Source organism: Tarenaya hassleriana, unplaced genomic scaffold (assembly GCF_000463585.1).
Source record: "Tarenaya hassleriana unplaced genomic scaffold, ASM46358v1 Cleome13, whole genome shotgun sequence".
NCBI lineage: Eukaryota > Viridiplantae > Streptophyta > Magnoliopsida > Brassicales > Cleomaceae > Tarenaya > Tarenaya hassleriana.
In genome coordinates, this window is record NW_010963495.1 from 944,445 (window position 1) to 956,295 (window position 11,851).

Below are 11,851 nucleotides of genomic sequence, written 5' to 3' on the forward strand. Positions count from 1 at the left end.
CCCCCCCCCCACCCGCCGCCGTAACGGCTGCGGCGGTGGTCTCCGATTTTTCCGGCGTCTCTCCTTCGAATCCGTCTCTGGACATGAGACCCGGTTCTTCTTTCTGTCTTCTACGCGGGTTCAGCGGATTTCCTATACAGCCAATTCCGGGGGTCAGCGAAGCGGGAATTTCGTCGAACAGTTTGTGGGTGAAGCGGAATCGGCGGAAAGGTTCGAGGAAGAGAGCGAAGTGTTCGATATTAGGAACGTGGAATCTGCTCGAAACGATTTGAGGAACGTTGCAGCTGGTTCTCTGGAGACGGAAGTGGAAGTGAAAGAGTTGGAAGACTTGCCGGAGCAATGGCGGCGGTCGAAGATAGCGTGGCTGTGTAAGGAGCTTCCGTCGCACAAAGCAGGGACGCTTATGAGGATTCTGAACGCGCAGAAGAAATGGCTTCGACAAGATGACGTGACATACATCGTCGTTCATTGCACGCGGATACGCGAGAATGAAGCCGCATTCAGGGTAATGTTTTCCGGCAAATCAATACGCTTTCTCTTTGTCGGACACTGTTCTCTTTGCTTCTGTCTTGCGGTACCTTGAAATTGAATGTTGCATTGTCATTTTATTTGGTTTGTTCATCATAATCGATGGTAATGCCGCTTGTTTTTCCAGATACTTTCTTGTGATTTGGCTAATCTATCGATATGGGGGCTTCAGTGTTGTGCATTTGATGCTGAAAGTTTCCATCTTTCAGGTTTATAGATGGATGATGCAGCAGCACTGGTACCGATTTGACTTTGCCTTGGCCACGAAGCTAGCCGATTACCTTGGGAAAGAACGGAAGTTTTCAAAATGCAGGGATATATTCGACGACATAATCAATCAAGGTCGTGTCCCGAGCGAATCCACATTTCATATTCTGGTCGTTGCTTATCTAAGTTCCCCAATTCAGGGTTGCCTCGAAGAGGCATGCGGTATTTACAACCGAATGATTCAGCTTGGAGGTTACCAACCACGACTTAGTCTGCAAAATTCGTTATTCAGAGCTCTTGTCGATAAACAGGAACGGCCTTCAAAAGATCACCTTAAGCAAGCTGAGTTTGTCTTCCACAACATTGTGATGACGGGTCTTGAGGTACAGAAGGATATCTTTAGCGGCCTAATTTGGCTACATAGTTGCCAAGAGACAGTTGACATAGCCAGGATAAATTCTCTAAGAGAAGAGATGAGGAAGGTGGGTTTTCAGGAGGGTAAAGAAGTTCTCGTGTCTATACTGAGAGCTTACGCACAGGAAGGAGATGTGGAAGAGGTTGAAAGAATGTGGTTGCAGTTGCTCAGCCTAGACAGAGGTATACCTTCTCAAGCTTTTGTGTACAAAATGGAAGTTTACTCAAAGATTGGCGATTTTACAAGATCTTTCGAAATATTCAGGGAGATGGAGAAGCATCTCGGTTCTGCCAGTCTTTCTGGGTACCACAAAATCATAGAGGTTCTCTGTAAAGCTCAGCAAGTGGAATTTGCAGAGTCTCTTTTGAAAGAGTTTATCGAAAGTGGGAAGAAGCCACTTCTACCGTCGTACATCAACATAATCTCTATGTACTTCGATTTGGGTTTGCACGAGAAGTTGGAATTGGCCTTTCTCGAGTGCACGGAGAAATGCCAACCTAACCAGACTGTTTATAACATATACCTAGCTTCGCTGGTCAAGACAGGGAACGTTGGGAAAGCAGAGGAAATTTTCAATGAGATGAAGAACAATGGGACTGTCAAAGTGAATGCTCCATTGTGCAACACCATGTTAAAGGGGTTCCTAGAATCTGAAAACTATGGAAAGGCCGAGAAGATTTACGATCTGATGTGCTTGAAGAAATATGAGGTCGAGCCACCGCTAATGGAAAAGCTTGATTACATCCTGAGCTTGGCCAGAAAAGAAGTGAAGAGACCATTGAGCCTGAAACTAAGTAAAGAACAACGCGAGATTCTGGTGGGTTTGCTGTTAGGTGGCGTGCAATTCGAATCGGACGGGGAGAGGAAGAACCACAAGATCAAGTTTGATTTCGTAGAAAACTCCAATACCCATCTGGTTCTGAGACGGCATTTACACGATCAGTACCGTGAATGGCTGCATCCATCATGTAATTGCGCCACGGATGGTACGATACCTCCCAGATTTTCGACCATTTCCCACACCTACTTTGGATTTTACGCCGACCAATTCTGGCCAAAGGGTCAACCCGAGATTCCAAAACTGATACATCGATGGCTTTCACCGTGCTCGCTTGCGTATTGGTATATGTACAGCGGTTACAGAACATCATCGGGAGATGTTCTGTTGAGACTGAAGGGAAGCGTGGACGGAGTGGAGAAGGTGGTAAAGGTGTTGAGGGCGAAATCTCTGGAGTGTCGGGTGAAGAAGAAAGGGCAAGTTTTCTGGCTCGGGTTTCTGGGAAAGAACTCGACTTGGTTCTGGAAACTAGTCGAACCTTATGTCTTGGAAGATCTGAGAGATGTTCTGAAACCGGGTTTGGAATCAAAGAGCAGTGGAGAAGATGAACAAGAAAGTGTCAACTTCGAGAGTGGATCAGATACTAATGAAGACAATTGAGAATGTCGGAGAATATCAAGAGGCATCACTGGTGAACTTTTGATAGAACTGGTTTGTGTTTATTAGCTCGGATGATGATCTCCACTCCACATGTAAACTTCATAAGTTCATGCTAATGCTGCAGTTTCAGTTGCTGGAAATAGAATATTTTTTTAAACCGGATTGAATTGTATTGAATTTAATTCGATTTTACTTTGGTTTGAATTTTTTAAAAATACCGGTACAGTCTAAACCAATAAAGCTAAAATTTCATCTCTTTCGGTCCGAATTAGAACCAGACGAAAAAAAATAACTTAACCTATATTTCATGTATGTATGTATGTATGTATGTATGTATGTATGTATGTATGTATGTATGTATGGACAATCCAGCAATACCACGTGCAGGCCGCTATTTCAGACCCATAAGGTGTTGTATTGTTCATACGTTGCCATCACACGTAATATCAAAATCACACACAATCATCTTCCATTAGTTGCCGATTACTTTTCTTACTGAATAGGAAGATATATTTTTTTTTAAAGAATTTTGTTTAGATTCTTATAGTTGTGATGTGAATAATTTGATTTGACTTGATAAAATCAATAACACTTAAATATATATTGAAAGAGGTTATTGACAGTAATGTTTAATTTTGGTGCGTCGTGAAACATTAAAAAACGATTAATATTTTATAATGTGATTAATTTATAGAGAATTTGTGTTAAATTGAAAATAATTTAGGTACGGAAACGGATTCTAAAAATATATGAAAGTGTCCAAAAGAGACAAAAACATCAAATAGTGGTTGCCCCCTCTATTGGACTGACTTATGTGTCATTGTTTGTTGTGGCCCTTAGAAAACAAATCAATATTGCTTAAGAGACTAATACCTATCAACATATTTAAAAAATACTATATTATTTTATTCATGTCTACAACACAAAATTAATCAAAACGAAAATAACTAATTGAGTAAATGTATTTATTTAAACATTTTAACGAGGAAAAAATTAAAGAAAATATTCATATTAATTTGTTCCACCATAACAAAGCACGAGAAAATTAAAAATGAAATTGAAAGTTTAAATTATTTTTAACAAGTGGGGTTTGTATTTATTTACCAAAAAAAAAAAGTGGGGTTTGTATTTATGTGCTAAAAATTAAAAAAAATGAAATTATTTTTTCCGCGGGAAAAAAGAAATTAACACAAAAGGAATTGAATTAATTAGATCATGGAGAAGAAAGTGGGACCTAGGGTTTCTCACTCCTCCCTCGTGCCATCCCTGTGTGTTTGTTTAGTGCGCCATAGGAGAAGACTCTAGAGAAGGAGCAGAGAGAGGGAGTGCGTTATTGTCTCTCCGACTTCTCTCTCTATATACACATTCGTGCGCATTTGCTTATATATATATATATAGATAGAGAGAGAGAGAGAGAGTTGAGAAAGTCACACCGAGAGAGAGTATGGGTAGGCCAAGGTGCTTCGTAGACATCGCCATTGGAGGCGAGCTTGAAGGTAGAATAGTGGTGGAGCTTTACAACGACGTCGTTCCAAAGACCGCCGAGAATTTCAGAGCCCTTTGCACCGGCGAGAAGGGCATTGGCCCCAATACGGGCGTCCCTCTCCACTACAAGGTCTCTCTCTCTCTCTCTCTCATATCCATCAATGTACACACACATGTATCTGATTTGGTTGCATTGCATCGAATGAAGAAATGGTTTTCTGATTCCCCTGTGATTTAGGGTTTGTGTGATTTGATTGGTTGATAATATTTGGTTAAGTTTCTCAGAATCTTAGTTGTTAGTCTCTGTTTTAGTTCGACCTTTTCGATATAATCGAAGATAGAACTTATCATTTATAGGATCAGCGCATTTATTGCAGGGGAACCGATTCCATCGTGTTATCAAGGGATTTATGGTTCAAGGTGGAGATATATCGGCACAGGATGGTACCGGAGGCGAATCTATCTACGGGTTGAAGTTCGAAGACGAGAACTTTGAACTGAAACATGAGAGGAAGGGGATGCTCTCTATGGCCAATGCTGGCCCCAACACGAACGGGTCTCAGTTTTTCATTACAACGACTCGTACTTCTCATCTAGATGGGAAACATGTTGTGTTTGGAAGGGTAATCAAAGGAATGGGAGTTGTTCGTGCAATGGAACATGTTATTACCGATGAGAGGGACTGCCCGGCTCAGGATGTCGTAATCCAAGACTGTGGGGAAATTCCCGAGGGCGCGGATGATGGGATATCAAACTTTTTCAACGACAGTGACATGTACCCTGATTGGCCTGCCGATCTCCACGAATGTCCGGCAGAGTTATCATGGTGGATGGAGGCTGTAGATTCTGTCAAGGCACGAGGAAATGAACATTTCAAGGTATAGCTCATCACGTTTTCTTAATCGATTATTCTCTTCCTTTTGTCTTCTGACTTCTCTGTCTGTCGTCTCCTGTCCGTTTCCACGCAACATTTTCTTCAGAAACAAGACTATAAGATGGCTCTTAGAAAGTACCGCAAGGCTTTGCGGTATCTGGATATTTGCTGGGAGAAAGATGGGATCGATGAAGGTCGTCAAATCATATATCTTTTCTCATATGTTTTTGTTTTTCAGTAGCTCAAGCTTAACGAATACTCATACAGTCAATACTATTTTCTGTGCTCACTCTTTCATCATCCGGCCTTACAGAGACAAGTACTGCGTTGCGGAAGACAAAGTCGCAGATCTTCACGAATAGCGCTGTAAGTTCGCGTCCTTTGTCTTCTGGTGCGAGTTATACGCAAATGTGTGCTTTGTTCAAATTTTTCTTTACACCCTTAGACTTTTTTGCTGCATCGTGTGTTTGTTTCGGTATATTCCTCCCACATGGCTGGGGCTGATGGATGATGGTCTCAAATTGTTTACGAGAACTTAATAAAAGAAATCTCGTCTGTCTATCGCCTTCTATAACGTTGATCCAAAAAAAATCACCGTGGTAGCGATTTGTTTAGTCGTTTTTAACCGACTGATTAATCCGCGATACTGTTGTTTATGTGGGAGGGCAGGCATGTAAGATCAAACTTGGTGACCCGAAAGGGGCATTATTGGACACGGACTTTGCAATGCGGGATGGAGATAACAACGTCAAAGCCTTGTTTCGTCAAGGACAGGTACTTTTAAAAGCCCCTTTTTTCCGTCGTTAAACAAGAGTAACTTATAATTCTTTGGTCATCTTAAGGCATATACTGCTCTCCATGAAGTCGATGCTGCGGCCGAGAGCTTCAAGAAAGCTCTTCAGTTGGAGCCAAACGACGGTCAGCGAATACCTTGTTTTGGTCATATTGTAATATCGTCGAAGACTCGGGTGTAATATAAACATGGTACTTTGGGTTTTGCTTTTCAGCTGGAATAAAGAAAGAGTATGCTGCTGCTATGAAGAAGGTAAGAGCACACGGATCGAGTTGTGTTTAAACCCTAAGCCCCCGGGTTTTACGTTAAAACGTTTAACTTTGTGCAGATTGCTGATAGACACAACGAGGAGAAAAGGCGGTACCGCAAAATGTTCCAATAAAACACCAAGACTGGTATGTCATTACCAGACTTTATCAACCAAAACCTATTTTGTTTTCAAGGTTTCGGGTAACTGTTTTGTGTTCGGTCTCTGCAGGCTGAGAATACACTCTAACAAAGATGATGAGAAGCTTAGAAGGAAAAGTTCAACCTTCAAGAACCATAACCATTTTTCGTGTTTCGTTTTCTGATTACATGTTTCTCCCGCTGGAACTGAAAAACGATACACACAAAGTTATAGACCGAAATGTCGGTTACCTAAGGCGAGCTGGTTGAATCCTTCTGTTTACGTTTCCGCTCTTAGAAACGTTTCAATCCGATAGAAAGATTTGACAGACCGTCCGTGTCGAAGTTTCGTCCGATGTCATGGCAACAAAGAGAAGGCCAAAAATTTAGGCATTGTAGTTGTCGACTCCAAGATCTCTCAACGCATCAGTAGCCGAGTCTCTGCATATTTCATGATTGGCTTTGGCCGTTCTTATAAGCTTCTCGACCCCGTTTCCTAGCAGAAGAGTTCTGTCGCAATAACAACGCAATCATCAGTGATTGAATTCGTTACGATTATCTAATCTCGATAACGGACGGACTTGAGACGCGGAGAGAAAACGAGGAAGCGAGAGAGAGAGAGACCGGTTCTCAGCATTTCGCACGGCAAGGTTGCGGATCATGTTGCAGGAGCTTCGCTGCATTTGGGCAGCACTCGGAAACTTTTTCATTGCCTGGATGGCTAAATCACCTGCTCCTGCTTCTACAGCACGTGCTGCATTACCTGGTGACCGAAGACAGAGCACAGCTACTATCGCCATAACCTAACACCAACGATAAAAGCAGTGAACCATCATAACGCAGAAAACATTCATTCGTTCTCCTCCTGCGAGGAACCATCGTTCCAAACCAGATGGGTAGAATCTATAATCAAAACCCATTTGCTAACGAACGAGAAATGACACTCCAGTGGATTTCTGAACAAACTAGGTCTAAGTGAATTTCCTAGACGGGGAAAATCATGGCACCACACCATATGAAGTTTTTGCATGGAATGCAACATAACATTCTCCAAGACTATAGGGGCTTTTTACCTCTTGTATGACTAAAGGGTCATCAGAGAACTGCTGTGCGAGTTTTATCAGTCTATCCAGTCCTTGCTTCTCAACTATAGCGTTCTTGTTCGCATCACTGCCTGCCAACTAGATAATAACGATCCATATAAGACACAAGTTCTCAGTCAGATCCAGAATACTAAATTACAGCCATAAAATTCAAGGAATACATGTATCGATCAACTCACACTTTGAAGGAATCACAAACTAGACTAAACCCACTAACATGGTTACGAATAAGAAATATTTGTAGGAAATAGAAAGCAGGATGAAGGGCAGTATTTGAGGGAAAGAAGAATCATGCCAATGAATAAATGAAAGCGCTGAACAAAGACCAGGGAAGTATTCACGACACTTGGAGATCTTGGAGATCGTAGACCTTAGATAGCAGGGAACAGCATGTCCTGGCAGCTGTTTTGTTGCCTTGCTCATGACTATCATCGATGCATTTGAGAAGTGTGTCTACGCCACCACTTTCTGCAATAGATTTACATATCTCATCCTGTTGGCAAGAAAGGAATCATAAATGAGGAATCTCTAAATGAAAGGCACTGCTGCAAAGACATTACAAGAAAACGAAAGAGAAAAGAAAGGAGAAGACAAGAATGATGGGAATTTTGCAAACATCTCAGATTCATTGCGGTTGGACTTGCGGAAATTGAAATACTTATTCTATTTCGACTAGCATCCTGTCGGGTTCCAAGGGCCTTACATTTACAGCAATTGCCTTCAACGCAATACTAGCCGAGACCAAACTGTCAGAACCAACCCCTGCCTGCAATGCCTCGGTGAGTGCCCTCGCAATCCCTAGTTTCGCAAATGTCCTCGCATAGCCATAAACCTGAAAGCATTAATGTATGAGAAACAATCTGACTAATGTCCTAAAATCAATACTGAAAATTGAAGCCTTTTTAAAAAAAATACAAATCCCCCCTGCAATCACCAAATGATTTTGTGAACATGAACTAGTTCTACAGGTCCAAGATGCTTTTATCTATTATTTTCACAAGTCAACATAGGCATGTTAACCAACTCAATAATCCTGCTTACTTGGGAAGCAACAACACGGTTGTCATCTGGTGTTAAAAGAACCCGTATAGCATCGTACATTCCTCTGATGGTGCTTTTACTCTGCTTGTTCAGCACTTGCAAAATCAGTTCATCAATTTTCAATTCCATGAATGACTCCTTGACAACTTCGTTACCGGTAGCTGCAGCAGCAACAACTGCAAACCCAGCATCTAATGCATCGGAGTCTGTGTTGGAATCACTCAACAGATCGATCACAATTCTCGGTCCACTGGAATTTCGGAATGCCTCTGTGCTCTGAATATCTGCAATTCAATGATACATGAGAATGACACACAATAACGGTGATGGATGTGACCATTGTGCGCCCTTAAAGATCAAAAGTAGACGCAAATTTTACTATGATTTTAGTACAAACAGACAAATCACATTCCATACCCACTAATGGCTCATGTATGAATGAAGATTAAATGCTACAAAAACTCAATATTCTACACAGCACAATGCGAACCAGAAAAATGAAATCCATATTTCGGAACATAGTGAAGAATTCATACCACGTATCAAGACAGCCATTGCTTTCAAACAAGGAACAAGAACAGGCACACTTCCCGCGCCTGTCCGGATTTTCGAAGAAACCGAGCAAACCAACTCCACAGCACCATTTTTCGTCGCAATCGCCACATTTCCTGACTCTGGACCGCTACATAGCTCAGTGAGCTTTTCCAGCAAACCCGATATCTCATCCAAATCCTCATCTCGAAGCCGATCTCCAGAAACAGAAACAAGTTGCTTCAACCTGTCCAGACACGACATCACCGGGTTGTCCCCCACGGTACTTTCTCCGGGAACACAAGTAATGATCCCTGTAACACAGTAACACAATCGGATTCAAGCAAAATGCGAGAAATATCACCGGATCTCATGTTTCGAAGCACATCAGCACACCGTGAAATCCGTTCTCGTGCAGTCCAATGCAGGACAATCAAATTCAAAACGCGAACATAAATTATCAGGAAAACACAGACGAACCAGAGAGATCGACGCCTTGTAGTTTGAAGGTTTGGATAGCGTCTTCAAGAGCCTCGGAGGGTTCCATGCCAAGATCCTCCATGTTTTCTCTCACGAGGTCGTCGAAGGCCTCCTGAGAAATCATGCGAACACCCATTATCCTCGCTCCGATCGTCGGAGAACGCTCTCGTGGCTTGAATCGGACGAAGGTGGTTTTGAGTTTTGCGTATGCTGCGAGTGGGGGAGGAGAAAATCAGGAGATACAGTCCGATCCGATTTTTGAAACGGGACAGTAATTAGGGGCCGATACGACGTCGTAACGATGAACTCGAAATTCTTTTAGTTTTCAGAAAATAAACTAAAATTTGCAAAACAAAAAAAAAAAAAAAAAAAAAAAAAGAATAACCAATTTGTCCCGGTCAAAATCAATAATCAAAATTCAGATAGTGAAATTAAGGTTGTATATTTTTTATTTTAAAAGAAATTGAAAACCGAATTAGACATTTTTCCTTAAGTAAAAATAATGGAGGGAACGACACCGTTTGCTCCAGGAAAACGTCGTCGTTTTCGCTATTAAAAAAAAAACACGCAACACATATCGTCCGTACAACTATACACTACTCTCTTCGTTGGTCTTTTCTTTGAACTCCCAAACTGTGCAAAGTCCTGTGGACAGACATTAAGGATTAAATCACACATCCCTTTGATCTCATTCATTGATGTTCGAGTTCGGCGGCCGCGGCTAGATTCCTCACCCGCCGAGCCATTCGCCGCCTCTGGAATATCCCGACCAGTCGTAGGGTTATCACCAAGGCAACAGCACCATAGTCGAACACCCTCATGATTCCTAGGCTCCCTGTTCGAGATGGAACACGACAATGATCATGGTTTCGTAGTTTTAGCACCTGATCTCGAGCTTGAACCCCACGATTTGCAAGCGTAAATCAACTTGTCGTCGCAAGAGACAGTACCCGGGAAGTGAGTGGGGACTTACCCGTTGGAATGAAGTCGAACTCGGTGGCAGTGTAGAGGATACTCATAAACAACTGCAAGATAGATGGTAATTTAGGGTTAATTCGGTTGATGGGAAAAAGCAGCAATGGCAGAAAATTACATTTCTTTCCTGCATCTGACGATGAAGCGAGTATCAGATATCGCATTACAAATCAAGGGCATAAAGAAAAAAATTTGGAAGAGCAGAGATCATGATGTCTTTAACTGCAAAGAGGCGAACTTCATGAAGATACAAATTGTTTCTATCGGGATCCATCATGCTCCATATCATTTTCTTCATAATCGTAGGCAGCTCGTGCACCTTCTGCAACACATGATGATGAAACACGGATTGCAATGTCAGAAGGAAAAAAAAACATCTTACACCGATCATGAAAGCATAAGAAATCAACTTTCAATTGCATAACGACAACGTCCAATCTGTAATAGTTAAAAAAGGGGTACCTGGATAAGGCCGGTTAGACCTCCAACAAAGAGGCGGTTATACCTCCGGACCTTGGCGAGAACTTCCTTAACCTCTTGCTCCTGGCTCTGTTGCAAGGATGCTTCCGGCGTCAACTTGGTGATATGGCGTACGCACATAGGGCACTTGCAAGGCCTAGCTGCTGTCGAGTAGCTCCAGAACTGCAGGATGCAAGAGCCTGCCACAGGATTCAGCATGTAATGTTTGGACACATTAAGGATATGAAATGCCATTTTCCGTCGGAGTTAATCTGTTGTTCGTACTGTGACAATTGCTCGAATGGAAACCTAGTCGGATCAATGACAGAACCTTGTTTGTTCCTTTCGGACAAATATGAGTGCCATTATCTATCGGATCACCATGTTCAAACAATTACTACTATATACAAGGAGAAGCATCATGCCTGGGTTTTACAGATTTCTTGTTGACAGAATAACCAAAAGGCTGCTTCCTGGAATCCCAAGAACTGTAACTCTAAATCAAGTCTCCAAATTCCAAAATAAAACTTGGATAGAACAAGTAAAATTTTAAAATTGATCAGATAAATAGCTCTCCTGATTCCTACCGACACACCGAACAGTCACATTATACCTTAAACGTCATCTTTCATGGAACCAGACGAGATTTCAAAGGCTGAAATTCGCAATTAATCTCACCTATAGTCAATTTAATTCCATTTTTTCCCGGGAACCCAAAGGAGAGTAAAACATAGAGCTCCGAAGAATCACGGGTGCACACCATAGAAAAGCAAAACCAAACACTTACCGCAATACCAATGGCCACAATTCGCTCGACATGGAATCGTGAAGGAGCCGAAGCAGATCGGGCAGCAATCGTCGTCAGGCGGCGTCTCGTTCTCCCTTCTCCCGTCTCCTCTGTTCCCCGTCTCCATCTCCGATTTCGTCGCCATCACAACTCCGTCTCCGACCGCGGCAGCGCTCGGTGGAGGTTTCCGCCGGCTTCTCTCCTCCTCGTTCTTCACCGCAACGGTTTCCTCCACCGATACGGCGTCGTCTGATACCTCCATAAGCGTCGGTGCTCTTCGTGTGCTCAACCTAGAAGAAAGGTAGTTCAGAATCTCTCATCTTCCCCTCTTTGCCTCTTCTCTTTCCC

The 11,851-nt window shown here is 42.4% G+C and overlaps 4 protein-coding genes across 6 annotated transcripts in view; 2 read left to right on the forward strand and 2 right to left on the reverse strand.

Annotated features, from left to right (window-relative positions):
- The window catches only part of LOC104807348 (pentatricopeptide repeat-containing protein At2g15820, chloroplastic), a 3,313-nt gene extending 566 nt beyond the window's left edge, over positions 1-2,747 (forward strand). The window contains exons 2-3 of the mRNA XM_010532573.2: positions 13-505; positions 738-2,747. Coding sequence (XP_010530875.1) covers positions 13-505; positions 738-2,588 — 2,344 coding nt within the window. The 3' untranslated portion in view covers positions 2,589-2,747. The remainder of the gene's footprint in view (positions 1-12; positions 506-737) is intronic.
- Positions 2,748-3,839: 1,092 nt separating this feature from the next.
- Positions 3,840-6,404, forward strand: LOC104807350 (peptidyl-prolyl cis-trans isomerase CYP40). 2 transcript variants are annotated; one of them, XM_010532575.1, is made up of 9 exons: positions 3,840-4,203; positions 4,451-4,951; positions 5,054-5,141; positions 5,261-5,313; positions 5,617-5,721; positions 5,790-5,865; positions 5,955-5,992; positions 6,069-6,135; positions 6,219-6,404. In XM_010532575.1, the coding sequence occupies exons 1-8, from the start codon at positions 4,033-4,035 to the stop codon at positions 6,120-6,122; spliced, it is 1,086 nt and encodes a 361-aa protein (XP_010530877.1). In that variant the 5' UTR covers positions 3,840-4,032; the 3' UTR covers positions 6,123-6,135; positions 6,219-6,404. The 2 variants fall into 2 exon arrangements, with proteins under 2 accessions (XP_010530877.1, XP_010530878.1); XM_010532576.1 differs by having other exon boundaries at positions 4,117-4,203; positions 4,437-4,951.
- LOC104807349 (armadillo repeat-containing protein 6) lies at positions 6,248-9,528 on the reverse strand. The gene is made up of 8 exons (XM_010532574.2): positions 9,283-9,528; positions 8,808-9,116; positions 8,272-8,555; positions 7,934-8,062; positions 7,601-7,723; positions 7,201-7,308; positions 6,752-6,930; positions 6,248-6,637 (listed from the first exon to the last, which is right to left on the reverse strand). The coding sequence occupies exons 1-8, from the start codon at positions 9,416-9,418 to the stop codon at positions 6,514-6,516; spliced, it is 1,392 nt and encodes a 463-aa protein (XP_010530876.1). The 5' UTR covers positions 9,419-9,528; the 3' UTR covers positions 6,248-6,513.
- A 217-nt stretch (positions 9,529-9,745) lies between these two features.
- LOC104807351 (E3 ubiquitin-protein ligase RNF170) lies at positions 9,746-11,843 on the reverse strand. 2 transcript variants are annotated; one of them, XM_010532578.1, is made up of 5 exons: positions 11,504-11,843; positions 10,720-10,916; positions 10,481-10,576; positions 10,256-10,307; positions 9,746-10,117 (listed from the first exon to the last, which is right to left on the reverse strand). In XM_010532578.1, exons 1-5 carry the CDS (start codon positions 11,763-11,765, stop codon positions 9,975-9,977), a joined length of 750 nt encoding a protein of 249 aa, XP_010530880.1. In that variant the 5' UTR covers positions 11,766-11,843; the 3' UTR covers positions 9,746-9,974. The 2 variants fall into 2 exon arrangements, with proteins under 2 accessions (XP_010530880.1, XP_010530879.1); XM_010532577.1 differs by having other exon boundaries at positions 10,481-10,579.
- Positions 11,844-11,851: the final 8 nt, after the last annotated feature.